Genomic DNA, 27,632 nt, shown 5'->3' on the forward strand with positions numbered 1-27,632 from the left:
GAACTGAATATTCTTGCTGAAGATTGAAGAACAAGTAAAGATGTAGCTAGAGCTAGTCTAATCTAAATACAGCCTTTGTGCTAATTGAACTACACAAGTTAACTGGTTTATATTGCATTATAGGTTTATATTACTATTTATAAATCAGTGCTACCTCTGGATACATTCTGCTTGGTGCAATTACTTCACATAGTAAACTACGTCATTTAGATGAATCTTTGTGTATCTGTATACAGGAGAGAGTTGGTACCAGTTTATTTGGATTTGTTTACGAATGTCAGTAATTTAAAATAGTACAAAAGCTATACAACTCCCATTTGCCACATCAACAAGCACCTCATAGAATATTTAAACCTTGAACAGCAAAATATGACAGTCATTTTAAAAGATGTGCCCTTTGAGAAGTTTAGCTGTAGAATATCACGTCAGCAAATCAAGCCTTCCTGCACTGAGTTTGTGAATGTTTCAGGAACAGCCTGACAAAAAAAGCATCAATCACAGTCTCCTGCATCCTGAACTCCAGATATCCTCATATTATCAGCTACCTCACCTCACCCCCAAATCCATGAGGCGTAGGCTCATTGCTGTGGGTTTGTCATTTGAAAGCTGCAGTTGTTAGCTCCAGAAATCCATTCAGTTTGGTCAAGGCCCCTGATCTGTGTCTTTGACTGAACCAAAGTCTTTGCCTGGAGCTTTCTTCCTCCTCCTTAGGGCAGCACTGCTGTGGAACATGACGCTACCAGGGAGAGGCCTTGCTGTGCAGTGAGGCTGCCTAGGGAAAAGGCTGATCACTGTGGGCAGAAGGGGGGGGAATCAGCAGCCAGCCACAGTGCTGCAAAGCCCAACGGCCTCTTCTCACAAACCAATAGTGTTACAGTGCTTGCAGGAGCCCACATGTGAGCGATTTGAACAGAGCTTTGTTGTAAGCAGTTTCTGAAACTTCTCTGACTCAGAAATTTCTTCTAAATGTGCGTACGTACATAATTATATAAACCAGTGCAGTGCCTGAAATCTTCCCACCTCCCTTCAAAAAAGAGTTCTCTAGCTCTCTCCTCATTGAGGCTCACTGATCAGTATTGAACTGATGCTAACCTCCTGAAATGAGTATCATACTGAAAGCAGTCTTCTTCCGGCTGCTTGGCTCTTAATTCCAGTTTTATTGGCAGCAAATCTGCTAAAATCTATTCTATTATTGAGTTCTCTACCCACAGTTAATTCTTTCCAGCTTGCCCCATGCTGGCTACCGTGGTGCAGGGATCCAGAAGCCCAGCTCTTCAGGTGCTGCTTTGAACTGCTCTCACTGAGTGGGGTTATTAATATCCTAATTCCAGAGTGCACAGCAACTATTTTTATTGGAACTATTGTACAGAGACAGCAAGGTCTTCAGCAGAATTCCCCCTGAAGAGAGGCTGGAAGACGTGTGGTTAATGACCAAGTGTGGGAGTGGGGAGCTGGGGGACACCTGCCTCAGCTCAGCAGTGCCAGCACCTTGCTGGGAGCTCCAGAGGATCTCAAAGCACACTTTTGAGTGCATCAGATTAGGGAGGATCAGTGCAGGTGCTCCAACTGCCCTGCAGTGCTCTTTGTTCTTGCAGTCAGCCAGGGTGATGTTAACATCCAGCTCTACGGAGATCAGAACAGTGAGCATTCCTGTATTTTTCTGTGTTCTGGGCAGGATGTTTGCTATGCAACGTGGTTATTAATAAGCCAGCGGAGCAGGTATCCCAGTCAGCACCCAGAGTATGACGCGATGTGGCACCGAGGGACGTGGAGGTCACGGGCTGACGGCTGAACTAGATGACCTTAAGGTTTTCCACACTTAATGATTCGTGTGACTCCACGAGCCAAACAGCGCGGCAGCGCATGCAGACGGCAGCGACTTGGCGCTGAGTGGCGCAGCAGCACAACATCGAGTGCCCGCACCGCCACAGCGGCCCGGCCCGGCGCCACACTGCGCGTGCGCCTGTGGGCGGGACGGCCACGCGCCTTCCTCGTGGGCCGGCGGGCGGGGCGCGGCGCGGAGCGGCGCGGGAGGGGCCGGAAGCGGGGCCGGGGGCGGTTTTCCCTGCGGTGCGTTCGGAGGGGTTCCGCGATGGAGGTCTCTGGCCCGGCCTCGAGCGCGGTCGGGCGGCCGTTGACAGAAGACGAGATGGCCGACGTGAAGAAGGAGGCAAGTGCCGGGCCGGATTGTAGGCGGGAGCCGGCGCGGTGGGAAGCGGAAGCGCCGTTAGAGCGGGCGGGAGCGCCTCGCAGAGCGGAGTTCCCCGGCGCGGCCCGGACAGCGCTGGGCTGTGGGTGGTTGGTTACGTCAGAGAGGAAATCAGTTTGCCTCTTGTTTGTTGACCGTCCGAGTGCTCGTAATGTACAGTGTCCTATGTACCAATTTGTGTATATTTGTGTATATTAACACTGTGTGGCCTCTTGGGTAATTTTTTTTTCTTCTCTCCTATGTGGCGTTTTCTCATTCAGAAAAGGATGGAACTTAGCTTAGTTTCTTAACAGCTTTATGCGTGCAGCGTTTCCTTTAAATGCTTTGTCATAGTTTGTGAGGCATGTTTTTCGAGTTATTACTTGCTTCTGAGGAACCTCAGAGTACAAGTGCAGTAGGTAGCACCCAGTTGTTACAGCAAAAACAAAACAAATGAAGGCAGGACCTACTTATGTATCACATCACATATGCAGTCTGATTTAAATTTATCTGTGTTAGTGGCTGAATTTGCAGTTTCTTCTCCCAGGAGTCCATCGGTGTCACATCAGCCTCTAATCTTACAGTTCCATATAGTAATTGGAGGACTTGATGGAAGGCTAGTGTGTAGTAAGAGAGAACTTTATCATCAAAATGCAGTACAGTAAATCTGACTGTAGAGACTCTCCCGTTGAGGAGGTTCATTGCTGCTTCACAGTATGCTCACTTGGTTGCCCCAAAGTCGTTCAAGTACCTCTGATCAGGCACATTCATTGTGGTGAGCTATGGGCCAGGTCAGGTGCTGGTCTGTCTTTGTGAAGCAGCACAGCGCTGCTCAGAGCTCGCAGTGCAGGTGTGTGTGAGCGTAGCAAAAGGAATAGCTGCTTGTCCAGCTCTCAACTAGATTAAGTGGTGATCAGGGCAGCTAGGGTATCAGAGCAGACCCAGCTTAACTGCTGTGAGAACACAATCATAGTAAAACTCAAACAGGTATTTAATTTTTTACCTCTCTTATCCAGGCTCCTGATACCTTCTCCTTCCCGACCATTTTGTCACATCAGAGAATACTTAAAGCAACTGCCTAGATGGTCATAGGAGTCTTACACTTTTCTCTGCACAGTGAGCTGTGAGATAGAGAAGCTGCACCACTAGAAATCCCATGTGTGTTGTGTGACAGTGCACCTCAGAAAGCTCTTTTACAGGGGTCATCCAGCCTAGGTAAACTTGTCTGAAGGAGAAATTACAAAGGGTAAAATCTAATGGTGGAGATCTGGGAAGAAGGCAGTGAGACATGCAAGAACATTGATATAGAAACAGATATTTAAAGCTCCTGTTGTTCTATGTTTACTCTTTCTGTTCCTTACAAACTGCTAACCTGTGTGGACAGTTGGGGGAATTCAGAACTGATGCACTTAATGTAGTGTAAGGCACAGTGCAAGAAGGTGTTAGTTGAAACACAGTACTTTTCTTTTGAGTAACAACTTGCTTTATACTTCTAATGCTAAAAATTTTACTGACTCTTGTGTCTCAGAGTTTGTTGATTGATCCCTTGTGGTAGGAAGAGGTACAAGAAATGGAAAAAATCAGTGTTGCTGGCAGTATTTTTAGCACAGCTTGCTGCAGTTGGATGCTTGAGGTGTGTTGCAGAGCAGATGGATACAAGCAGCACTGCTGCCCTTCTCTGTTCTTACAGTCAGTTAGGCCAGCAGCCTGTGATTGCACAGGAAGCTGGATCGAGTCATCATCCACTTGTGGAACTGGGTCCTCTCACTACCAGGCCCAGAATAAGAGCAGGGACAGATGCAGCTGCTGTGTGCCCCCAGCCCAGAAGAGCCACCCGGCTCCAGCTGCACTGTTATGCTCTGGTTTCACATTGAGTTCGATCTGGCTGTGGCAGTTTGCTCCCGAAATTTTTCTTGCTCATCAGTGCACAAGTAAAGCGAAGAGTTGTTTCCACATTGCTTTCATAGAATATAATCTCAGTGAGTTGAAGGATATTTGGAAGTTTTCTTCAGGAAAAAGCATTGATTGTTTCTTTCATCACTTGTATATTAAAGCTTTTTTCCCCACTTGTAGCCCTCAAATTGCTTTTTCTTTGAATTAAATGAGGCAAATTTGATGAAAGGAGAGAAGGGGGATTTTTTTTTCACATTGGTAACTTTCAGCTAGTGGATCTGCCTTGTGTATTTCTTCACAGTGAAAACTGCTGGCACGGGAAACTGCCAGTTCTGTAGTATTATGTAAAATGAAAGCTTGTTTTTCAATTAAAAAGGTATCATTTGTGACTCATCTTCATAGAGTAGTAGATTGGTTCTTGAAATCAGAGTTGTGAACAAGATGTTAGTTCTGTTTTGAAGTTAATGTACTGATTAAAATAAGAGTTGGAGATACTTGCAGTTGTGTGAACCCTATGAACAAGGTAAATAAAAGTCTTTATGTTATGCTATGTGTGAATAAATTCCTCCTTAAAAGAGAAGGCACGTGATCTTCCAAAGAGGAATTCAAAGTCGTGATGTTGCTCCTGTAAATTAGCTTTGAAGTAAATTGATATTTGTGTTGTAATTGAATATGATAATGAAAGTTAGTTTTTTTTCTGGGGAACCATAGCGTGTGAGTGGAGGTGGGACTCCATACAAGGTGCTGCAGTGCCCAAAGGTACTTAGTGGCACTGCAGTTCTGTGCTCGGAACGGGGCTCTGCTTCACCTTTCCCAGTGGCAACTGGCTGCCTGCAGGGCTTCTTAGGCAATTGGTACAATCCCCTCCCAGGGGTAGACTTGCATCTTTTTTTTCCCCCTTCTCTTCTCTTTGCTGGTCATAGAAAAGAGTTAAGCAACTAGTTGACACTTGTTAGCTGGGGTTATGCTGTAGGAGGTAGCGCCATTTTGCTTCGGCCTGTCATCAGAGTTGTGCTAATTTCCATGCATTGGTGCTATGTGTCAGGGCTGTACAGGTTGCTCCAGGTGTGTGGTGTAAAGCCTTAAACCAAAAGAAAACAGATGGACAGACAAAAAGCAACCAGTAAGTCTGTTCAAAGTAGGTGCATCTGTGGAAGGAAGAGCATGTATTGTGGATGCCAGTGATCTGGTGGTGAACCTGTGTGCCCAAATAACTGTCTGTATAATGCAACTTTGAAACGGTGAGTATATTTATACTGTTGCTCTGAGACTGCAGTTATTCAGTGTGCAGAGAACATTGATAATGACAGTGTGTGTCCTGCATACAAATGGTGTAGAGATGTGACAATGTAGACAAAATGAGTGGCTGCTATTTGTATTTTATTGGTTTAATTTTTTTTCATTTTATTTAAAGACGGTTCTGAAATGTGATAAACACAGACTTAATGAAATATTTTCAGTGTTTGCCTCCACTGGCTAGTATGCATTAAAAATTCTTAGATCACTCAGGAAAATGATGAATTTTCCGTTAGAAAATTTAGAAAAAAAAAAAAATTCCCTTTTAAATAGATGCAAGGAGAAAATTCTCTGCATATGATATGCTCATAACGTAGTGGCATCTTTAAACTATTTTATTAACCTGTAAGTCATAAAGATTTTTCAGTGTAGCTTCTAAATAAATTGGAAGACTGGAAGATTAATGTATGTTTGTTTTGTTTTTCAGGCTTTAGAAAGGATGCGTCCTTACTTGTGTGACAAAATTATAGCTGAGAGACACTTTGATTACCTGCGTTCAAAGAAAATACTCACTAGAGAGGACACAGAGGAGATCTCTTCGCGATCTTCTAGTAGGAAAAAAACTGGGAAGTTATTGGACTACTTGGCAGAAAATCCAAAGGGACTGGATGCTTTGGTTGAATCCATCAGGCGAGAAAGAACACAAAACTTTCTGTTACAGAAGATAACTGACATAGTGTTGAAAGTCAAAAATGAAAAACTCGAAGCTCTCAAAGGTGAGAAGTTTATAATAATGTACTGTAAGACAGAAGTTTTATTTTGAGGAGCTGTGAAACAAAAGTCCTACAGCTGTGTGTTCCTTACAGATTTTTTTTTTTTTATTTTTGCTTCCTCTAGTTTTTGGGACAGCATAGTTCGAAAATTTCATAGTTTTCTGTTTAAAATCCTGGGCATATATTGATAGCTTTACTTCTTTATTTTCTGAACATGTAATAAACAACAGATCAGAGAAAACAGCTGTGCTGTGTGTTGTCCTAATGAATAAGTTTGTTTCATGCTTCAGTTCTACTTTCCATGAGCTTCTAATTCAGAACTCAGAATAGGTGATTATCTTCCATCTTGCATTGCTGTTGAAGCTGTTTGCTGCAGTGGCAGGATGCTTTGGTTTTGTTGAACTTTGCATCTCAGCAGAAGATAAGTCTGCAAACACAGCATGAGGGGGAATTCTTATTCTTGCCTTCAATGTCAGAACTTAAAATCAGACTGTTAATCTCTTTCTTCATGCAGTCAGAAGTTTTGTTGACATAGAAAACTTAAGTAGCTATATGTACTCATATTTGAAGGCAGAAAAAGAAAGTATAAAGTATCTAAACCAAAACCTTTACTTCCTCTTCCACACCCATAAATAAATAAGAAGGAAGAAAGTATATTTTTAACTCCATAGATGAAAGACTTGAATTTCTGTTTGGCTTCAAGTATAGCAGCTGTCAAATGCAGTCTGTTTTGAAGTAGAACCATGCAGCTGAGCTTTTTAAAAGTTAGTTTGAAGATTATAGTGAGAATATTCTATCCAAAGATAGGTCAGAGGGCTGAAGTGACTTCCTAGAGGGAAGCTGCAATTACAGTGCACCATTATCAACTAGTAGCTGATACAGAGAAAACTTTTTCACGTGGTTGACTAGATGATCTGCTTGTGTTTTCTGATTTGGTGTTAGTACTGGAACGTCACAGGTAAGATGAAGACAGTCTGTTAAAAGTGGACACAGCTGATCCTTAATGACAGCTTTACCACTACTAACTCAGAGCACAGTTAAAGGATGTATCCTGATGTTGATTTTATTCTCTGCTCTTTGTTTCAGGTCTAAGTTGCAGCACATGTCTGACCTCGCTGTATGGAGGAACAAATAATCTTTCTAGATCATATTCCGATGAATCCAATTTTTTTGATAAAACAAAAGACAAAGAATCTACTCATATGCATAATCCAGAAGAAGATTATAGCACTGCTGCATTTATGTCTGCTGTCTCTCTTCATTCAATGAATCTACCTGTTGCAGAGATGGGGAATGCTGAGAGTGCAATTTTTTCAGCCACTCTTCCAGGCCCTGGAGACCCTGGTGCACCCCCTCTCCCTCCAGAGCTCCAGTCAGAACAGCAAGAACCATCTACTAGTTCCAGTGACAATTGCTTTTTGCCTTTAAGGTCACGTTCTCTTCATCCACAGTGAACTTAGTGACATTTGTCTGTTCATCCAAATGCTACTGAAGCTGAGTTTCAGTCTTTTAAGGGTAAAAAAATGTTTTCAAACCGCTAATTTGGGTAATCAGAGAGAAAAATCAGTGCTACTTGATGTTTTTAAAGTTTTTTTTGTTTGGTTGTTTTTTGTTTTGTTTTGTTTTGTAATCGAGTGTCTCTAGCTGCTTGATTTTGTTTTTCTTGAGGAGTTTGCTTTTTGTTTTTTAATTACGGTACCATACCAGCAGAAGTTGTTTCTTCGTTGTTTTGCTTTTTGTTTGTTTGCTTTGTCTTTAAACCAATATATTTAAGATACCACGTTTAGTTGCAGGTACTTAAGCTGCAGTTACAGAATAGTAACAACAAATGTCATTTTTTTTTTTTTTTTAATGTTTTGTGGTGAGTGAAAAAGCAGCAGTGATTAAGAAAAGCACTGAGTATTGAAAAGTAACGTCCTGGACTAAAAGCTTAAGCTCACATGCAGAAAAGCTTAAATTCATGCACTAAATTAACGTGTCCTCCATATGTGAGTATAATTTGCAAAAAAATATTTTCATTTGGGGGGGAAAAAAAAAAAGCCTTACTAAATCTGTAGCTATGCTTATTCACAAGAAGGCTCTTAATTTTCTGGACTTTCTTTGTCCGACCAGTAAACTGAAAGGCACTCAATATCAAAGTGATTTTGAGCCAGCAAGTACATATTCACAAGCCCTAGCATGTTATTATTGTAATATAACTTAGAAAATCATGATTTGAAATGCACTTTAAATACAAATTCTCATTAATTTTTAGAAAGGAAAGTTTTTTTTAAACTCGTGAAGGCTGTCAGAAAATGTTTTGTATAATGCTGTTAAGGACTGAGGCTTGTGTGTTTTGTCCTGGTGGGTGAGCAGAGGAGTCTTGTGGCAAGGAAGTGCCCTTAACTGAACGATTCTTGGAAGTGTTGTACTTCAGATACCTGCTCTTCAACACAGACACGTTTACAGTTGTTTAGAATTGAAGGCATTTAAACTATTTGATCATGGGAAGGTTCTCGTATTTCTGAACACAGTATAATGCTATATTCCTCTTATACTCTGCCTTAACCACTTTAAAATTACTAGGCAAACTTTTTCTTGGAAATGCACTCTTGCAGCATTCTGTAATGCTGCTCTTCAAAAGGAGGCTTTCAGTATATCGAAAGACAAGTTTTGTATTTCTTGCTTTGAATTCTTTTTGTTTTCATACAGCTGTGTAATTCCATTCAAGATGAAAGCCAGGTAATAACCCTGAGTTGTGTTTTCCTTTTGTGCAGACAGGCCTTCTGCAGGACCTCTGCATAGTCTCTACACTTTCATTTCATGTTTGCTCTGGTTTCAGGAGTAGGTGAAAATGACCTGCAGTGTTCAATTGTCGTCCATGTTCAGTACATGAATAGCTTACATTTGCTTACAATGTGAGCTTCTGCTTGTGTATTTATAAAAAAGCCTTGTAAATGTCCGAAGACCTTCAAGATGGTGAAAATGATTCTAAGTGAAACTCATCAGTACAGGTGGCACTCTGGGATCTAAATTTAAGTAAAATCTTGCTCTCTAACATGAAATAGAGGATAAGTGCAGATCTTTCTTCCCTTAACTTGTACTGCAGTTGCCCATACTCAGGATGCATAGAAGTTTGTGTCTAGATATCTCTTTGGTTGCTGTATACCACTTGAAGAGTTGCATGTGTGTTCTCAAACTTTTTTTTTTTTTCCTCCTTGTTTTCACTTCCTTGGAAGTCTAGACTTGGGTCCCTTCTTGGGTTCTTGTAAATGGGGAGAGAGCAAGCTTGGCCTTAACTGAAAAAGGGCTTTAGGTCACTGTGGAAACTGTCTTGCAGTTGTATGTCAGAACACGCAGTGTGAGCTGCCTGCCACGCTGCACAGTGAGCAGCAGGCCTGCCCGTGTGGGGAGCGCTCCTGCAATGGAGCTTCTTAACCTGAGACTTTAAATGAATGTATTATCTTATTAATGTTTATAATGGGCATTTTTAAGAAAAATGAAATATTTTTAGCACGACTTTTGAATAAATTCTTTTGTATATTTGCTTTTCCTGTTTGCCTTTATTAAAATGTGTAGGCTCTAAGAGACTCTAGGAGTAGCTCGTGCCAGTACCTGGATGGGTGGCTTTGGTTTTGTATGTGTGAGAGGCTTTTCTTCTTTTTACAGAAGTTGTCTCTGGTGGAAAGAGTGACAGTGTGAAACCTGTGTTGGTACTGCCTTGAAGAGGGTACGAAGGTAGGACTGCCTTGAAGAGCCCCGTGGAGAGAGAGCACACATGTGAAATGGAGACCTTGTCTGCTGTGTGTGGCTCATGGCTGGTATTGCTAACCTGAGAGTCTGAATAGCAGCAAGAGTGCTGGGAGTTCCTCCTGCTTTCCAATGCCGGCTGCGGGGCCTGATTGCCTGCATGCTGCCCAACAGCTGCCACAAGCTGATGTGGGTGGAGGTGCCCCAGAGCGGTGCTGGGAGCCTTACCTGCCCGGAGGCTGAGGGCAATGCCATTTCTCTCTGTTCCCTCCAATGAAGCTCACAGGTGTGAAAAAGAGAAACGGAGGTTGACTCAGTTTCACGTCTAATTCTCTTTTCATCTGTGGTCTTTTTTTTTTTTTTTTTTTTTTTTAGCCCTAACTTACCGGGTCGAACACTCGCTACTCAAGTGCGAATGCAGGAAGGCCAGTTATTTCCCTCCCTTTCTCCCGGACGCCGGTTGCCGCCCGCAATGCAGGCCGGGGCCGGCGGGCGGAACCCTCGGCGCGGGGCCGGTTTCCGTGCGGGCGGCGAATTGCGCAGCCCCGCCATGGCGGCGGAGGGAGAGGATCCGCTGGGCTACTTCGCGGCCTACGGCAGCTCCAGCTCCGACTCGGAGGCCGACGAAGCCTCGGCCGAGGAGCGGCAGACGGGAGCCGGCGCGGCGGCGGGGAGCAGCCCCGGAAGCCGGCCGAAGCTGCCGCCGCCGGACGAGCTCTTCCGAAAGGTGTCCCAGCCGCCCGCCTTCCTCTACAACCCGCTCAACAAGCAGATCGACTGGGAGAGCCGCGTCCTGCGGGCGCCCGAGGAGGTACGGCCCGGAGGGAGGGGGCTGCCCCGCCCCGCCCTGCCCCGGGTTGTCCGCCGGCTTCTGAGGCCCGGCACGTGGGGCTGACTGCTTCTCTGCTCTCACCCGCAGCCGCCCAAGGAGTTTAAGGCGTGGAAGACGAACGCCGTGCCGCCGCCGGAGGTGTACAGCCCGCCCGAGAAGAAGCCTCCGCCGGCCCCCGCCGTCGACATGGCCATCAAGTGGTCCAACATCTACGAGGACAACGGCGACGACGCGCCGCGGCCCGCCGGCAGAGCCAGGTTCCTGCCGGAGGAGGAGGAGGAGCAGGCGGTGTCAGGTAGGGCAGGCGAGGGGAGCTGATGCTGCCGCTGGGGCTCCCGGCCGGGTTGGTGCCCAGCTGCAGGGTATCCTGTGGCATACGGCTATCATTGGAGTCGCAGAACCGTTGAGTGTGGAATGACCAGTGAGATAGATGGTTGTAGTTCAGCCGTTGGTCCATGCCCACTAACCACGTCCCTCCGTGCCACGCCTCCACGTTTTTCAAATACCTCCAGAGATGGTGTCTCCAGCACCTCTCTGGGCAGCCTGTTCCAACACATCAACGCTCTTCCTGAGGATAAATTTTGCCTAATTTCCTCCCCTGTTGACTTTAACATTACTTTCTGCTTCTAAAACATATTTTACAGCTTTTTATCTATTCAAACAGTACTTTTTTGGGGGCAGGTACTATGCAGCGTCTACCATAACAAAGCCGTTCCTCAGTTGAGCTATGTTGAAACAGCAAAACATCCCTGTTCTGACCACATATCATCCACGTCCTGAAAATGAGGATTCTGTTTGTTAGTATTCCTGTGCCTTTACTCCAGGCGTCTCAGATGTGGCCGAGTTAATTGTTCACGGATGAGAATGGTGTTCAACACAAAAATATGGCATTGCTGACTTTGAGTAATTCTGTCTTTTGTTTAAAGATGATGAAAAAGATGATGAACCAGCTTATGCTAAGAAACGGAAACTAGACTCCCGGGAGAAGACAAAGAGGAAGAAGGTATAAACAGAATACGCTTGGTTTTAGTGTGATGAGAATTTAAATGAACTTGGATTCCTCTGGAATGTGGAACAAATACATGTTTACTGAATTTCTCTCTCCTGTTGGGTAGGGAATTTTATTTCAGCAGTATGCTTGCCTTTTGGAAAGCACAAAACTTCATGGACAGTGTTGTGGTAGAAACTCATCTGCTAAACAAAGTTTAAACCTGTTAATTTAAAGAGGTGTCTTAAAACGTTGTGATGGAGACTTCTGCTCATGGGTACAGGATTCACTGGTATTTTGTTTATCAAGAAACCTGGTAGCGTGAGCTTTTCTTGACTGATTTTTTCCATTGTGTCAAAGCCTTTTATAAAGGAGCATATACTAAAGATTCTTTAAGTATTGTACTGTGATTTGTTTGAATGATGCTGTTTTGAAATTTATGTAAAGATAGTCACTGGAATAAAACTACATTTTGAAACATCTGTGATATAAATGTTGCACTGCATGCCTGTTGAGTGGGTGCAATTAATTCTGTACTGTATGCATTTCGGTGCTGTATTTCTGAAGACTCAACAATCCTCAGGGTTTTGATTGTAATAAATACACAACTGCAAACAGAAATATTGACCTAAAAGTGGAGTTTAATATTAGATAAATCCTGATATCGTATGTTCTACATCATAAAACATGAAGCTAACTGATAGAGGAATTGAAGCATTTGATGTATTCTTCCAAAAGCTGAAAATAGCAGCTAGATATGTACATGAGAAATATTAAGATAAAGCTATGGCAGAGCCTTTACTGTCAAATTATGTTTACTTCAGTGCTAATGCTAGTTAAGCTTTTCATAGTATTCGAGCCAGTGCATGCTGCATCTGTGCTAACTGCTGCTTGGAATTTGGGGTCTGTAAATGGAAAAAGTAACAGTGGGCTTTGAGGGGAAGGTAGGGCTGCTCTAGGTTTATTGTCAGCTGAAGCATCTCTGCCTTAGCAATCTGCACTGAGATCTGCCTACTGATACAGGTTTATGTGGTTAAGCAATCAGTGTGCATGTCAACGTTCTACATTTTCCTTCTGTGTTGAGCTAACTTGAATTTGGTAGATTTTATACCCATATGTATATTTAATATTCATATTTTTAAGTGATCTTTAAAAAATATTCTTTTAACCTAAGCATAGAAAAGTGTATTTGTGGTTAGTGAGTATATGCAGCTTCAGTCATCTACTTCAGATTGCAGTTGTCATGAGCTACTGTTTAAGATCAAATGGTTTGAGCTCTTTTTACAGAGAAAGGAATTATAGTTTTGCTGATGTATTGAAGTCAGTGTCTCTGAATGAAAATGCTCCCTCTGGTCAGTTCTCTGTATCTTCTGATATCTCTGATATTGCTGAGAATTCAGCAGATGGCTGAAATTTGAGGGATTTGACATGAGGTGTGGGATTCAGTGGACTGCCTAATTCAAGACTCACAGCAGTAAGCCTCTCTGCTGCTGAAGTGCTGCTCGAAGTGTGTTACAGCTGAAGGTTAATGTCACTAGCTCTGGAAATAGGTCGCATTCCCACAATGGCCATGGCCAAGAAGGCTTTTGTCCTCGTATTGTGTGCCCTGCCTTTCTGCGAGGCAGCTCAGGAAGTTAGCATGCTAATCACTCCTTTTGTTTTCAGATAATACAATATACTTGGTGTCCGGTTGTCTTGAAGCTAACATTGTCAGATACTCAGTTTCCAAGGAGAAAAGCAGCATGTCTAATCAGAGAGAAGAATGATTAATTGTGTTATTTAGGCGCTTAGGGAAACCTCATTGTAAACAAGGACCATGGCAAAGACAACTATCTGTCTTCTTAGGACATCTGAAACAAGAAAGCCCGTCTGAAGTGGAGGTACCCAGATGAACCGATTCTTTTGGTGGATAAGTTTTTTTGGTAGAGGTGCTTGAGTCTAGGGAAGTTCTAGCATTGCTGCTCATGAAGCAGGCAGACCCTACAAAGAAGCCCAGAGCAGAGAGGGGACTGACCTTTCTGTGCTCAGAGACAACAATATGTCTGTTTTTTCTGAGTAACTGAGATTGTCTAAAGGAAATTTTGTATCCTCAGTGAGTTGTAAAGGGAACTGCAGACCTCCCAGGCATGGCCAAGGTCCTAAAGGCAAATTATGGCTCTGAAATTCAGAAGAATGAGAGGCATTTGGAAGTTCAGTCTGTGGGGCTACAGCCCAGAAAGCTTCCGTTGAGAGCTCTGTTTCTAGTGGCAAGCTTTGATAGTGTGGTACTTACTGAGCTCTGGAGGGAGAAAAGCATGGCGTGTGTATCTGGTACAAAGAGGCTGGTTGGAGCAGCTGGGTTGGGCTGGATAGAACACCACTGGTAGCCAGGAGAGGAAGAAAAGAAGAGAAAGCTCACTGATTTTTGTGAGAATTAGTAAAGTTTTACTCAGATACTCTACAACGCTTCTAAGAAAAAATGGTGGTAAACTAAATTATAATCCTCATCTGGGGTTGGACTTCCAGGTCAAAATTACAAATGAATTATCAATGATACAAAGAACTGTGAGGCTGCAAAGTTACCAGCTGCTGTTCAGGTTCCTCAAAGATGTCCGTATTCCAGGGAGGCTGTCACAGCCTTGTGATTATAGGAGTGCATCCAACACGTGCAGTGGAAAAAGAGGCTCTTCTCAGTGCTCTTTTTGGATGAGTAGGAGTGATGCTGATTCCCAAAGCAGGATGAAAATGGTAATGATGTAGTGCTTAAAACAAGGAGGTGAGGTAAGTGTGAAGAAATGAGCAATGAGAGTTTGTTTCAGAAGCTGAAGAGAAAAGATGAGAAGCTGAAGGGCAAAGTGAGGTTTGGGCTGCTAATAGAGAAAATTTGCCTCCTCTGTGCAATGGGATCTGGGAAATGCATGAGTGAGTGCTTACTGAACTTAAACTGATAGCTCAGCTCAAAAATGTCTGCCTAGAGAACAGTTTGTCCTGGATTGTCTTTCAAGAGGAAACAGTGACAGGGAACATACACCTCCGCTTACACATGTGGAATATTGGCTTTGAAAATCAGCCTGTTACTAACTCAGCACTTGCACTGTTTTTATGATGAATCAAATGTAATGATGATCATTGTGTGTAATGGGGGTATAAAAAAAAAAAAAAAAAAAAGGCAGTAAGAATCCCTACAAGCTTGATCTGAATTCTCTAAAAAAAAGATTTGTCAAGAGTAGAAAACTGGTGGCTGGAAGGCAATTTGTTTGCAATGAACACATTGTGCTGCCTCTAGATGCTGGCATAATAGCAGCTACACAATATAGATTTCCAGGAAAGGCAAGGTGATCTGGGGAAAAAAATTTCAAGTCAGTATAAAACTACAGCTGTTTCAGATAATGGCCCCCATGGCAGGCAATGCTTCCTCTGAGAAGTGCTGATGGAGAGATTGCTGCAAGGCATCACCCTGCTAGGCTGCTTGGTGTTCCTATGTGGAAGCTCCATGCATGCCAACGCTATCGAAGAACTGATTCATTTACAAATGCTTTGTGATAAGCTTCAGGCTGCCAGTGTGAAATTGAATCCTGTGAAATGCAGTGTGTTCTACAGAGACGTTTATCTCAATCCTGTAATCAGTGAAGGAGAGGAAATGGGAGCTGTGTGAGGCTGGCTGCTCTTTCTCTGATGACAGGAAGCTCATTTGCCAGTTTGCTCATCTTGCAAAATCGAGGCAGAATTTGGATGAAAAGGTGTAATGCTTTCACTCACCAGCAGGATACAACTTGGGTTTTCTTTTGCTTAAAAGGCTCCTGTGACCATTTGTTTTAGCTTGGGCCACTCAATATAAATAAGTTTAATACTGACACAGGCAGTTTGGGTGTGGGTTTAATGTGGGAATGGAGCAGTGTGTTGAAAGAATGTAGCAGCTTGATGTTACAGATAAACAGACTCCTTAAAATTCCAAATGGGATATGTTCAGAAAATCTCTTAGCAAAGGGAGGCACCTTAGTAAGAATATAACTCCAATCCTGCCAGCAATGTTTTCTGGCTAAGGTCAGGCTTAAAACGTGATGCAATGAGAGGCAGAGAGCAGCTAGGCATTCTGTGGGTTGGTCAAAACTTGAAGACTGAAACAAAAGCAGCATTTCTGTACAGTAGGTGATTGGCAAAATACAGAAAATTACCAACAGAAATGTCAAACAAATGGTTTGGTTGTTCAGGAAGCTTCCAGTGAGACATGGGAATCTTAGTGAATGAATCTTGATTCAAACCTTTTGGTAGCAGTGAATTCTTTTGTCAAAGCTAGTTAAGTCCTATAACGAGAAACCAAGAAATAGTGGGAATAACAGAGGAATGGGGATTCTAGTGAGCTAGTTCTTCTTTTAAGTCTCTGAGGTATCACCAGTCAAAGGAAACAACAGGTATTCATTGGAGCCTGCTGAATTTGTGTCCTCAGTAGATGTGGGCTTAGATCAGTTGGTCTTGGAAAGGGTAGTTGCACCACAGATTGGAATGGTTTTTTTGTTGCTGGTTCCTTTGAAGTATTTTCTTCAGGGCACTATGAAAAATTTGGAATTTTCAGGGAAGCTGGGACCTGTGGGGCTGGATTGACAAAAGAATGCAATGAATTCAGTGAATGGAGATAAGCATTTTTGGACCTTATCAAATACCTTTATCAGCGCTCTTCATTTAGAAGATGAAGTGCCCTTCATCTTTAGAATGCTTTCATCTTGATAGCTTTCAAAAGATTAATCACACCTTTGCTCTGCTGTGGCTGTGAGCAACAGCATGACTGTTCTGTGCTTTGCTGCTTTCTAACAGCACGAGCTGTTCTTGGGGGCAAACACTGATTTCCCTTCCCTTTGCTTAAACTTCTCCCACCTTCTTCATCCCTGTATATGGATTGACACAGAGTAATTCTGGGAAATAGTAACGGGGAGAGGAAGTGAAACCACAGGACTTACCAGAGGATGTTAATCCTCTCCTCAAAACAAACCAAACAAACTACACCGCCCAGCAGCAGGCTCAAAGCAAAAGCAACTGTGAGCTTTTCTTTTGGGAGGCAGAATGTGGGCCACTGTTAAAATTTTCTGGCAGTGTTGTTGAAAATTTTCTGACATGCCTTGATGAGTCAATAGAATTGCATCTTGTGTGACTGAGAGCTTTATATATATCTGAAATGTTTCAAAGACTGGTAATTTAACATAGTTATAACATCAGCGTGCCTGATAGCAAAAGCTTGTTTGCAGGCATGCTGTGTAATAGCTAGGAACGCTGGCTTTTGTATAAGCTCTGAAGTTTGCTTGCTATTAGTGACTTGTAACTGCTGTGTTCTCACAGGACCTTGGTGCATCACCACCTGCCTGTAAATATGCTGTATCTCTGTGGCAGTTTAAATAAGTCACGTTGCCATGATCTCTGACATAGTAATAAAATACTGCTTGCATCTTACATACTTCTATTTTTCTAAGTATCTATATAGGTACCTACCCAGTAGAGGGAGCTTTTGCTAGCTGCTGGCATCGTAGCTGCTTTAAGGAGCAGCACTACTTTATTCCATAGACCGCACAGAACCAACCTGCTAGTTTCAGGTTTTGTTGTTCTCTTTCTCTATGTTTTAATTAAAGAAGAAAAGAGAAAAAGAAGAAAAGAAAGGCAGAAAAAGATGGCCTGTTACTTGGAGGTAAGAAAGTGAGGCAGAACTGGCTTTGAAAAGTTCGACTCACCTGATTTTTCCACACTGCCATAAGCTTCTTGCTTTTCAAAGAAAAACAGGCATGTTTGTAACTTGAATTTTAAGCAGAAGTTTCACATCTTTTTTTTTTTTTTTCCTTCTTTCATAGAACTTGCAGAAATAAGGCTGGCACCGGTAGGTCACCCAGTCCACCTGCCCCATTTCCCATGGGAGTCTGTGCTGGAAAAGTGCTTCCCTGGAAGACAGCAATGCAGTGAACGCTGTCACCTCTTTCAGTCAAGTTAGTAGATTAATGATTTGGCAGGAATCAGCACAAACATGCAGAGGAACAAGAAAGGTAACACCTTTCTTTTCCATTTTGGGAGGCATAAAACCCACTGAAGTAACTCTGTGGCTTATGGACTTATTTACAGAGTGGGGACTCCTATACATAAGCACAGGTGTAAATGGCTGAGGATGACATTTGGAATTATCAAACATGATTTATCTCAGGTTTTTCTCAGTTCTCTAGTTGTAACATAGCCAAATAAATTGTAATTCCTATGTCAAATAAAGATTCTAAGGTCAACGACGAACTTTAGCAAAAGATACAGCTCCCGAGGGCATTTTTTGTAGTCAAAACAGCCTAGTAATGCATAGTATCCATGTTCCCTTGGAGCAGGCTTCTGCTGAGGACTGCAATGCTGCTGTACCTGGAGAAGTAGCCAGAACTGAGTGCAGGTAGGTCCTACAATTTACTTACAGAGTAGCCCTTAAAAGCAACCTTTTTTCTTCCTCAAGTCTGCAAAAAGAATGAAGAGAAATTGCCATTATACAAGACAAGAGGAGGAGGTCCTAAGAACTGACAAACTGCATGTGCTTAGGTTTTTAATTAAAGACCTCATTTAACTTTTCACAGGATTTTTGGCTCCATACAAAGCTGGAAGTTAATTATTTTGTTTGCTGTGGAAACACCTAATGTGATGAGATGTGCTTAAAGGCAAAGGTCACCATGACTTGAATGTACTCCCTATAGCTCCATGCATGCCTACATGGTCTGCTGCTGGATGTGACACAGGTGTGTCGCTGAGTGCTCTGAAATTCAGCCTTCAGCAGGCAACATGGGGGAACTCAGAGCAGTCATTTTTACACAGAGAATGTTATGCAGACCTTGGTTTCTGTTTTTTGTTTTTTTTTTCCCTCCCTTTCTACAAATGTCCCACACGTTTTCATAATGCATGATTTCACAGAAATCCTCCTGAAAAGCTATCACATTTAGTAACAGATAGAACTGATTCCTAAGTAACTCTATAGCATTTTCCATTGGTGCTTTTTATATCATACTCAAGCATTAAGGACCAGAAATAAAAGCTGTAGGGAAAAACTGTCTCTCCTAGTACTTGCTAATTCATTTCAGAAAGTCTTGATTTTCCACAGTTACACTGCATATGAGTTTTATTTGTTAAATAAGCAGCTCTTCTGTTCTTACTGCAGAACAAGCAGATCCTCCTGATCCTCCTAGTCAATGCTATAGGGTTGTTGGGAAGCTATTTGTGGTATAATCACTTTAATTCTATTTCTGATATCATGCTACCGGATCCTTTTCAATCTGCGGCTACATTTACATTAGTAAGTCGTTTGGCACAGTAAGACAATGTCTGTAATGTGAAAGCACACCGCAGGCTAACTCTGCTTTGCCCACCAACCTGCCACAGCTGGAGTGCATTAAAGGCACTCCTGGAGTGCATCTTCTGCTTTGGGCTTCATCCAGAAGGAATGCAGGTGATGCACTCTGAAAACCAAAGCACGTGCTGCCAAGGCAGTGGGGAGAGTCACCTCAAAAGTGCACTACTAACCTCAGCCAGTAAGCTCCTGTTACCACGGCCTGCTGCGTGGACAGCAGCATCTGCAGGACACACCTCACTGGCCAAAATAAGCTTTGCTGAGGCAAATGCAACTGTATTCAGATTGAGTCCAAGCTTTATGCTTTTGGTAGTGTGCCAACACTGCCTTCTAAACTTAGCTTTTTCCTTGTCTCAAGTTGTTTTTGTGTGGTTTTTTTCCATGTTAATGGTTCTTATGTTAAGCATGGGGGTTGGTGGAGAGTGAAAACTACAGTAAGTTTAAGCACTTATCCTTGCTTATCCATTGTAGCCAGTCTAGTAGCATTTCTTGTTAGACTTGCCATTCACTGCTGCAGCAGTTTATATTTGAAGCTTAGCTATGTGTGCATCCCACTACAGGCCATGGAAAACCAGCTGTATATGAAGCAAATGATATGTGAACTCACTGACAGGACTATGGCACTGAGCACCTGGTTTGTGATAGTGGCTGAGGCCTTGTTACATATCTAACAGTAGAGTAAGGAAAGTGATTTGTGTTTTTATTACGCCTTGAAAGAATGGATCCCTTTCCCCTCCCAGTGCTTTCTTCTCAGGCAAACTTGTAGCAAATTTGAATCTAGCAAGCTTGCAAAAACTTTTTCTTTGCCATGCAGTTGTCTTAAAAGATGAATTTCTCCCTGAGGACATTTCGGCAAGGTGAAGAGAGAGATTGATCATTTCCAGATGCTCTTTGCTGGCAGGCAAAGAAAAATTATTTCAGGTAATGTTTATGAGTGTGTTTCCAAAATATCCATTTTGTATGCAAATCGGGCAGGGAGAGTGCAAGCCAGCATGATAGACATCCTAAAAGTGCCTGAGATACATAGGTTTTCATTATTGTGGCTGTGGGTTACTGGGAGGCTCACCCCTGCTGACCTTTGGAGCTTCCCTTTTGTGTCTCCTATTTCCAAGCAGAGTAAGGAGGTATTTTTCATACAGAAATACAGAGGCCACGCTCAGTGTCCTCGTTAGACAAATCACCCAGCACTCCTTGCTTTAAAGTGGAATCAGACAAGTAAAAATCTATCGCTCATCTTTTATTTGATGAGCTGTGTGCCTTTGCTGGTTAGCTTCCTAAATACTTCTTGCTGGCATGACTTGGCAAATGACAATGGATTTGCCAAGAGGTTTCTGAGGGAATACCCTGCATCACAGAAGCAGAGAGACCTGATATATTTTATGTTATCTGAGACAGTGGACAGATGGGGAGAGTGAGGGTACATTAGCATCCTGTGCTTGGTGCACTCCATTTCAGCCTCTTGCAGAGAGGACTCACACAGCAGCAACTGGAGTCACTGCTGCTTCTGCCTGTGCACAAGAAGTCAGTACTTACTTGGGTGCTGACTGCCTTGCCTGGCAGCAACATCCTGTCTCTAATGACTACAATTTGATGACTTCTTAATGGTGAAAACTGAGAACCAACCGTTCCTTTTAGAGACCCCGATGTCTGGAAGCAACATCTGTGTCTCACTCTAAGCAGTTGTGCCACTGAGTGGTGGAAGCCATGGGATCATGTCTATCAGAAGCAAAGGATGTGCCTCTTGGTAAGCAGTCTTTCACTTCCGGCTGTTATACTTCTCAGGACAGCCAGTATGACAACACATCTGCTTGTGCACACTGAATCAAAGCAATCAGCTCTTGTAAGCCTGTCTCCATTCTGACACTGGTCTTTAAATCACTTAAACTGGTTGTCATGACTATTGATAATGATACTGAAGCTGTGTCCTGTAGCAGAAGTACAGCTTGCCCTGATGAACGGGACAGAAGACCCTGTCTAGTCCTGGGGGAAGAGGCAGTACTGCACTTTGCATCTAGAACTGGCAGCGGGATGGACAGAATTCTGCTCTGCGGTGACAGAACCCAGGATGTGGGCAGCATCCCTGGCTGAGCCCTTCTAGGGCCAAAGAAACGCGTAGTGGGCCTGAGGTGTAGAGCTGGGGTGGCCCTACTTTGAGCAAGTAAGTCTTCTGTGGAACCCTGTCCTGGTACTCATCCCAAAAGTGGTCAGCAACTCAGATGTGACTTAGTAAGTGAGGATAAGGAAGGAAAGAGAGAGAAAAGAGGGAAAGGTGAGAGTATAGTTCTCTGAGATTGTTTGGGTAGAGCAGGTGAATACCTAAGGGCCCTCATTACTGTGCAGAAAGGAAAATGAGGTTTAGAGGACAGGTTTAGAGCACTGCTTCACTTGCTGTGTTTCAGAAGACAAGCAGAGGGGGAAGGTGGCTCCAAGTCAGATTTTAGAGTGTTCTCTGCGAGAGCAGGATGTAGGTAGGAGGAAGCTGGAAGAAATTGAACCTCATCGTTTTTATGATTGAAGAAGAACCAGGTACTTAGCCAAAGAGAGCTTTGAATCCAAACACATGGTGCTAATGGTTTTGATGTGCTGAAGCTGTGGTTGGCCACCTGTAGTGCTCCAGCGTGGCTGAAATGCACTGTCGGTGTGGGGACAGAGTGTGCGTGTGTCTGTGTGTGTAGCCCACTTTCCCTTTCCAGGCCTGCAGGTTCTGACCTGCCAGCCACTGCCCAGACAGAGCCCTGCCTATATGGCAGCATGGCAGCTCAGGTGGGCTGCTGATGTAATGGGGTCTGAGCAGGAACCACAGCCATGATGCCTGATAGACAGCACACGTGGTTAGAATGTGCTGGGTGGAGTCCTATTCCAAATGATGCTAAAACTGGCAGCTTTGCAGTGAGACCTGATCTTTCTTTGTTGTTGTTCATGAAGATAGAAGCCTCTATGTAGTTGAAATCTGTTTTGTTTGGTTTGGTTGTGGGTTTTTATTTTGAGGAGAAGGGAGGTAACTTCAGGTCTTCAAAAGTAAAAATGAGATCAAAACCCTGGCAACTGTTCAAGACAAATGAGAAACCTCCCAATGAAGGGCTTTCTGTCACCTTGGAGACATCATTTAAAAAAGCGAGGTAGAGTAATTTTAGTTTCAGACTTCCCTTTGTCCTTGTCCCTCCCATGCAAATTCTGTTTTTGTACTTACATATCCTGTTTAGCTTTGCTTTTTTTCTATATAAACAGGGGAATTTGGCAAAGCTAGGAGAACACTGAAGATGACCTTGCACATGATGTTTCAGAGCATAAAACCAGTGCTTGGAAACAGACAAAGTTAAACTTGCCCAATAACAGATTAAAAAACAAGATCAAACATTTTCAGATCATACAGATAAACATAAAAAGCTTGGAAGTCTTATTTTATATTCTTGGACTTTTATGTGTTGCTAGGTCTTTATTCTGCAGAAGAATATGGGATTTAGGCAACAAGGTTTTTGTGATAAGAAGAGAGGATGGAGAAAGATTAAATAAGGAATAATCTAATATGCAGTATGGATGTAATCTAGTAACTATTCACTGTCAGAATGGGCACTGTTGTTCTGTGCTGTGGAGCTGCAGGGGTTACCAGGTGAGGCTGTGCCATGGCTGGAGACAGGAGCAATTAGAGAGGAGATTAGGATAAAGTAGTGCTTCTATCCACTAAAGAATGTAAATATTTTGAATATTTTCAATAGCTCACACTTCTCAATACCAAACCTCCTCCAAATGGTACCATGCAGGCCAGCTACAGGAAGCACGGAAGCCTTTCTGTGTACCTGAAATTACCTGAGATACGTAGACTTTCCGCTCCCACTCAGAAAATATTTCAAAACAAATTGTTTTAAAATTATTTGACAGATTAGATTACATTTAAATATCTATCTTATTGTCCTGGTAATGTTCTTGGAATGTGGGAGGGAGCCATGCAGGATGGACCGGCAGTCAGTGTGCAGGTGCCCAGGGCCACCTCCTCCTGCAGGACTGCCACAAGCAGTGCGGGGTGGGAAAAGATCCTGCACAGGGCCGTGCCATGGGTTTCACTGCACAGCCACAAGCAGAAGTTCCATACGCCCCTTTCTATGCACATATTTTAGAAGAATATCATGCGATCAGATGTAAGCTGTACTGCCGTGCACGTGTGCACTGCTGTCTGATGGTGACCACCACCTCTTAACCACAGGCTTAACGAGGCTTATTCAGTACAGATTCAATATACTATGTAGTTACTATGTGATTTTAGATAATTCCTACATACCACCTTTTCCATAAATGCTTTTCATAGAACAGTCACTGACATCTTATTTTCCCCTCCTGGTTGCTGCTTTTGGGATAACTCTGTGTTTCCTCACAGCCACCCCTCAGTCTGGTGGTGCCTGTTGACGTGTCATGCTGTAATGCACACTCCACCTCAAGGAGGATAAGGTGGCATTTCAGCTACGTTCATGCCATAGGATGCCTGCTGCTTTGGATGAGGGGCAGGGTGGCTGTCAGCACTTCCAGTTCGGGAGCCGTTTTTGATAGCGGCCATGGGGAAAGCCAAAGAAGTCAAACATTGAGGTGAGTTTGGGCCAAGTGTGATGCCCATGTCTGCCGATGACATCAGTGACAGGAGGCAAGAGCTTGTGGCCCATAGCAGGGGCACACTGAGCTGTTGTTATGGCTCAGGCCTTGCAAGTGTGACCAGTGAAGGGGTGCAGAGCACAGGCAAGATGCTACACTGGCACATCCTGTAAGCCAGGACTGACAGAAGAGCTGACCAACACCAGGTTTACGTGTTTAGAAACATCTTCTAACAGGAAGAGACACTTAAAATTAGATTGGCCTGAACGCGAGCAGACAAGATTTGTGATTAAGGGAGCACAGATTAGTTTATAAATGTATTTTTTTCACCTCAATTTTCTTGGATTCTGTTGTGTCTACTGAGGGTGAAGCCGAAGAACAAACATTATAAGGGACACAAAGAATTAAAAGAAGCTTGGCCACAGTACCTCCCCATAAGCTGCTGTGTGACTGCCTTTTGTGTCATCATAGTGCTGAAGGAGAGCTGGGAGCGAGCTGTCAGCAGATGGTAAGCAGCAACCCTGGCAGGTTTGCAAATGAGGGAATTTCCCTGCCTGAGCCAGTGGGATGAAGTACTCATCTTTGCTGAATTGCTCTTTACAAGTCAAGAAAGCCCATCAGGTCAAAACATGTGCTTCACTGTGGCTGGTCTAAGGAGGAAAGCTTTTATTCTCCTGAGCAACACAGCTCTTTCTCTGTTCCACTTGGTAGGTACACTCCAAGAGATGCAACGAAATAAGCAAGAAAAAAAAAACCCAAAAAACAAAAAGAACAATAACAAACCCAGGCTTCATTTACTTTTCTAGTTTTCAGTCACCCTAGTGAAGTGGTGCTTCTGTTCTGCAAACAAGCTGGATGTGAGCACACTGACACACGCACAGGCTTCAATGTCATCGCCTCTTACTACCAGCTGCATTGTCTGCTCCCTTTGCTACACACACAGTGGAGAGACAGAACAGAGTGGTTCATACGTAAAACTCCACGGGGTTTCTCTGGCTCTTTTTTTCTTTCTCATTTTGTGGCTTTGCAGCATACAGAGTAGCTATGATGAAGCAATTACATACGCAAACATACAAAGGTGTTTGTTTTTTCTGAATGATAAAATTATTTTGAAGATGTGAAAACCTACAGAAACAGCATAGGTTGCTTAAAACTGGAGGTTATAACTACAGATTTTTGAGCACAACACAGTATACAAAGTTCTTAAAAAGGATCTGTGTTCCAATTTAAGGACTTTCCACTTCTCTTCTTAAATACTGGCTTTCCTTTTTACAACATTTGGACCCTTTGCACTTCACTCAGAGTTGGAATTCAGAGTTCTGAGGCTGCTGATTGAATAAAAATTACTATTTCTAATGGTAGAAGTGGAAAAAAAGGAACTTCAAGAAAGGGGATTCTCCTCAGAACACGTTCATTAAATGTGTTCTCCCAGTCCGAACTGGAAATCATTCAAGATATTTTCCTTACTTATTGAGTTTTGCAGGATTTTTAATTAAATACATGTTGTATGTGCAGCAATTTTAGGACACTCTACACAGCAGCATTTATGGTAGGTGCACCCAGCAGTGCTGAGGGTCTGCCTGCCTGTGCTGTGCTCCTGCTCAGTGTCAACAGATACTGCTCTTGGATGCAGCTCATGGCTACTTAGGAGATGAGTTTCTAAGTTTGGGCCAGTATGCAAATACTGTGAGAAACTGAATGATGGCAATGACTTTGTGACAGCACACTGCTGAGAATTTTGTTCTTCTTGGGGCAGAACCAGCAGGAAAATTCTTTCTTGTGACTTACAAATGTGGTCCCAGCCAGAAGCATATAGTATAAAATAGAGAATGGTTATTTAGTATTTTAAGTTCCTTTGAAGAGGCTCTTCTGATGTTTAAAGCATAAATTTGAATTTGTTTATCTTTTTCCTGACCATACGACATTCTTGTCTTCAGTGTTAACATTCACTTCAACCCGTGTGGAATGTCACTGATCTGTTGGTTTTGTCTCCATGTTAGGAGAAGGCTATGGTGATGATGGTCATTACACCTACTATTTTTACTGTGTGGGTGATGCCTTGGCTTCCTGTTAGCCAAAATACTTTGGTATTTTTAGCATATCTTCAGGGGGACTGGCATCCTGCAATAGCACTCTCATGCTGTAAGATTGCAGAGGTGGTAATGACAGTGCTGAAGTTCAGTGACATGCTTTGGAAAGCTCACTGGGAGGTTAGCATGTGTTTCCTAAAAAGACAAACATCATCTCAAAAAACTAAGTGCAGGATACAAAAAAGAGCTTGAGCTTCTGACGCACTGCTGTTTGAATAAAGTGCAGAAGGCAGAACCATTAATGTTCCAGCTGCCTAATTCAGCTATGAACTGAAATATTTTCATCACACTACTTATTTGAATCACTTCTTATTTCTTTCCTGTTTAATTTTAAATTTAGCTTAGCAGGACAAGCAGACTACTGGCAGTACAAGAGCATCACAGGATGGACTGGCAGAGCTTGTGTTCCTGGGAGCATCCAGCAGTTGGTGGCTGCCAGCCAAAACCTGTGCTGGGTATGGGATCTCAACAGCGCTGCCTCTTAATGCATTTTTTTAAATTAAGGAGATTTTTGGCAAGGATGTACTTGAGGAGAGAGTCACCGGTCTGAGCCAAACACTTGGCTGCTCTAGAAGTCTAAAACTTGCTTTTAAATAGTGCACCCCCAACTTCAAATGGGGCTGGAGACCAGGGAGTCAGTGGTGGAGCCAGTTTGGTCATGAACATCTTTGCTTTTGTCTGGCCTTTAATCTAGCAGGCTACTCAGGCCTAGAATATAAATGAATTAGTGCTCTGGTTTGTCCTTGTAAGAAGATAAACAGCTGTATTCCAAACCTGGGAGCCACTGGGGTGCCTCAGCTGGCTTATCAAGAATAGCTCTGGGGGTAACAAAGATGTGGATGGCTGGAGTGGTGTCTGCATGCAAAGCTCAGCTGCTCTGCAGGATGGAGATAATGCATGCTGCCATTAGTGGCAGCAGGGGCCAATAAGTTTCCATGGAACTGCTGCTTTGGTCCATTTGGATATCAGGAAGGCAGACGTTTTCAGTAACTGGAGTGCTCAGAGATTTTATTGATTAACAAAATCTTAGTCTGGTGATGGGGGAAAAAAAAAAACAAACTTAAAAACGTTTTTCATGTACAGAAAAATGCAGCCTGCTATTTGTTTATAGTCACACTGTATTTAACCAGTCCTGAATGTTTGTCAGTGTCCCAGTGAGAGCTCTTCAAGTTGGTGCAAGCTCTGTTCCCATCCCACTGAAGTCACTTTCACATTCTGTACAGGGCCTGCTGAAGCGAATCACGTTCTGCACTGTGTGCTCTGCAGCTCCTGAACAAAATGGGCTGAGCTGGAAACAAAAGCTGGGCTTTGACTCCTGCTGCACTAGCTCAAGTGAGTTCCAGCCAGATCCTTAATGTTATTTTATCTGCAGGGGTTGGTTTTTTTTGTTTTGTTTTTGGTGGGGGTTTTGTGTGTGTGTGTGAGAGATCAATGCCACCTCTGTTGGGCAAATACAGGATGCATAGGGATTTTAAAAAAATAAAATCTAGCTGCCAACAAGAAAAAGTGCTTTGTAACCATTGCTTGGAATGGAAACAATTTTCAAAGATATGGATCAAACTGTGTTTATAGACCAACCGTTGGCAGCTTTTCCCTGGGCCATTTCCTGTGTGCCTACTGCAGAGAGGACTCATGGAAGTGTTTAAACTAACATCTAAACCATATGGAACACGAGGAAAATACTGTGCGAGGCTGCACAGAAAAAGAACAGTGATGCTGAGTTTTCTTTTGTTTCCCCAGGCAAGAGACATGGGAGAACAGGCCCAAGGAAGGACTGGGTCATAGCCCAGAGGTGCTTTCACACCCCTGTGGTTCTGCGACTGCATGACTGAGGTTGGACGGACCTTCAGAGCTTTGCTGTGCTGCATGTGTATGGGATGGGATCACTGCTGCGGGGCCTCAAGGGGGTCATGACTAGAAATTTGAATCAATTTTTTTCTTTAGGAAGATTCGACTTAAAATGTCATTAATAATTAAACTATACAATGGCTTGGG

At 43.2% G+C, this 27,632-nt stretch overlaps 2 protein-coding genes and 2 long non-coding RNA genes across 4 annotated transcripts; all 4 read left to right on the forward strand.

Moving 5' to 3' along the window:
• The first annotated feature begins 2,055 nt into the window (after positions 1 to 2,055).
• On the forward strand, positions 2,056 to 7,673 carry BCL10 (BCL10 immune signaling adaptor). Its single transcript, XM_042873716.1, has 3 exons — positions 2,056 to 2,170; positions 5,805 to 6,093; positions 7,177 to 7,673. The coding sequence occupies exons 1-3, from the start codon at positions 2,093 to 2,095 to the stop codon at positions 7,542 to 7,544; spliced, it is 735 nt and encodes a 244-aa protein (XP_042729650.1). The 5' UTR covers positions 2,056 to 2,092; the 3' UTR covers positions 7,545 to 7,673.
• A 2,696-nt stretch (positions 7,674 to 10,369) lies between these two features.
• CUNH1orf52 (chromosome unknown C1orf52 homolog) lies at positions 10,370 to 12,255 on the forward strand. Its single transcript, XM_042873857.1, has 3 exons — positions 10,370 to 10,630; positions 10,739 to 10,946; positions 11,578 to 12,255. The coding sequence occupies exons 1-3, from the start codon at positions 10,370 to 10,372 to the stop codon at positions 11,658 to 11,660; spliced, it is 552 nt and encodes a 183-aa protein (XP_042729791.1). The 3' UTR covers positions 11,661 to 12,255.
• A 5,734-nt stretch (positions 12,256 to 17,989) lies between these two features.
• Positions 17,990 to 20,694, forward strand: LOC122181631. The gene is made up of 3 exons (XR_006179514.1): positions 17,990 to 18,024; positions 19,781 to 19,887; positions 20,602 to 20,694. It is a non-coding gene; the product is annotated as an uncharacterized LOC122181631 (long non-coding RNA).
• Positions 20,695 to 20,911: 217 nt separating this feature from the next.
• Positions 20,912 to 27,620, forward strand: LOC122180980. Its single transcript, XR_006179284.1, has 3 exons — positions 20,912 to 21,124; positions 26,861 to 26,969; positions 27,378 to 27,620. It is a non-coding gene; the product is annotated as an uncharacterized LOC122180980 (long non-coding RNA).
• Positions 27,621 to 27,632: the final 12 nt, after the last annotated feature.

This window comes from Lagopus leucura, unplaced genomic scaffold (genome assembly GCF_019238085.1).
Source record: "Lagopus leucura isolate 7727_CA_CO unplaced genomic scaffold, USGS_WTPT01 Super-Scaffold_100009, whole genome shotgun sequence".
In the NCBI taxonomy this organism is placed as follows: domain Eukaryota; kingdom Metazoa; phylum Chordata; class Aves; order Galliformes; family Phasianidae; genus Lagopus; species Lagopus leucura.

Bases quoted from the DNA above. Each gene is read 5' to 3' on its own strand.
- BCL10 (XM_042873716.1), top strand. From the start codon at position 2,093: ATGGAGGTCTCTGGCCCGGCCTCGAGCGCGGTCGGGCGGCCGTTGACA. The intron at 2,171-5,804 runs GCAAGTGCCGGG...TTTGTTTTTCAG, and splicing joins TGGCCGACGTGAAGAAGGAG to GCTTTAGAAAGGATGCGTCC. The intron at 6,094-7,176 runs GTGAGAAGTTTA...TCTTTGTTTCAG, and splicing joins AAAACTCGAAGCTCTCAAAG to GTCTAAGTTGCAGCACATGT.
- CUNH1orf52 (XM_042873857.1), top strand. From the start codon at position 10,370: ATGGCGGCGGAGGGAGAGGATCCGCTGGGCTACTTCGCGGCCTACGGC. The intron at 10,631-10,738 runs GTACGGCCCGGA...TCTCACCCGCAG, and splicing joins TCCTGCGGGCGCCCGAGGAG to CCGCCCAAGGAGTTTAAGGC. The intron at 10,947-11,577 runs GTAGGGCAGGCG...TTTTGTTTAAAG, and splicing joins GGAGGAGCAGGCGGTGTCAG to ATGATGAAAAAGATGATGAA.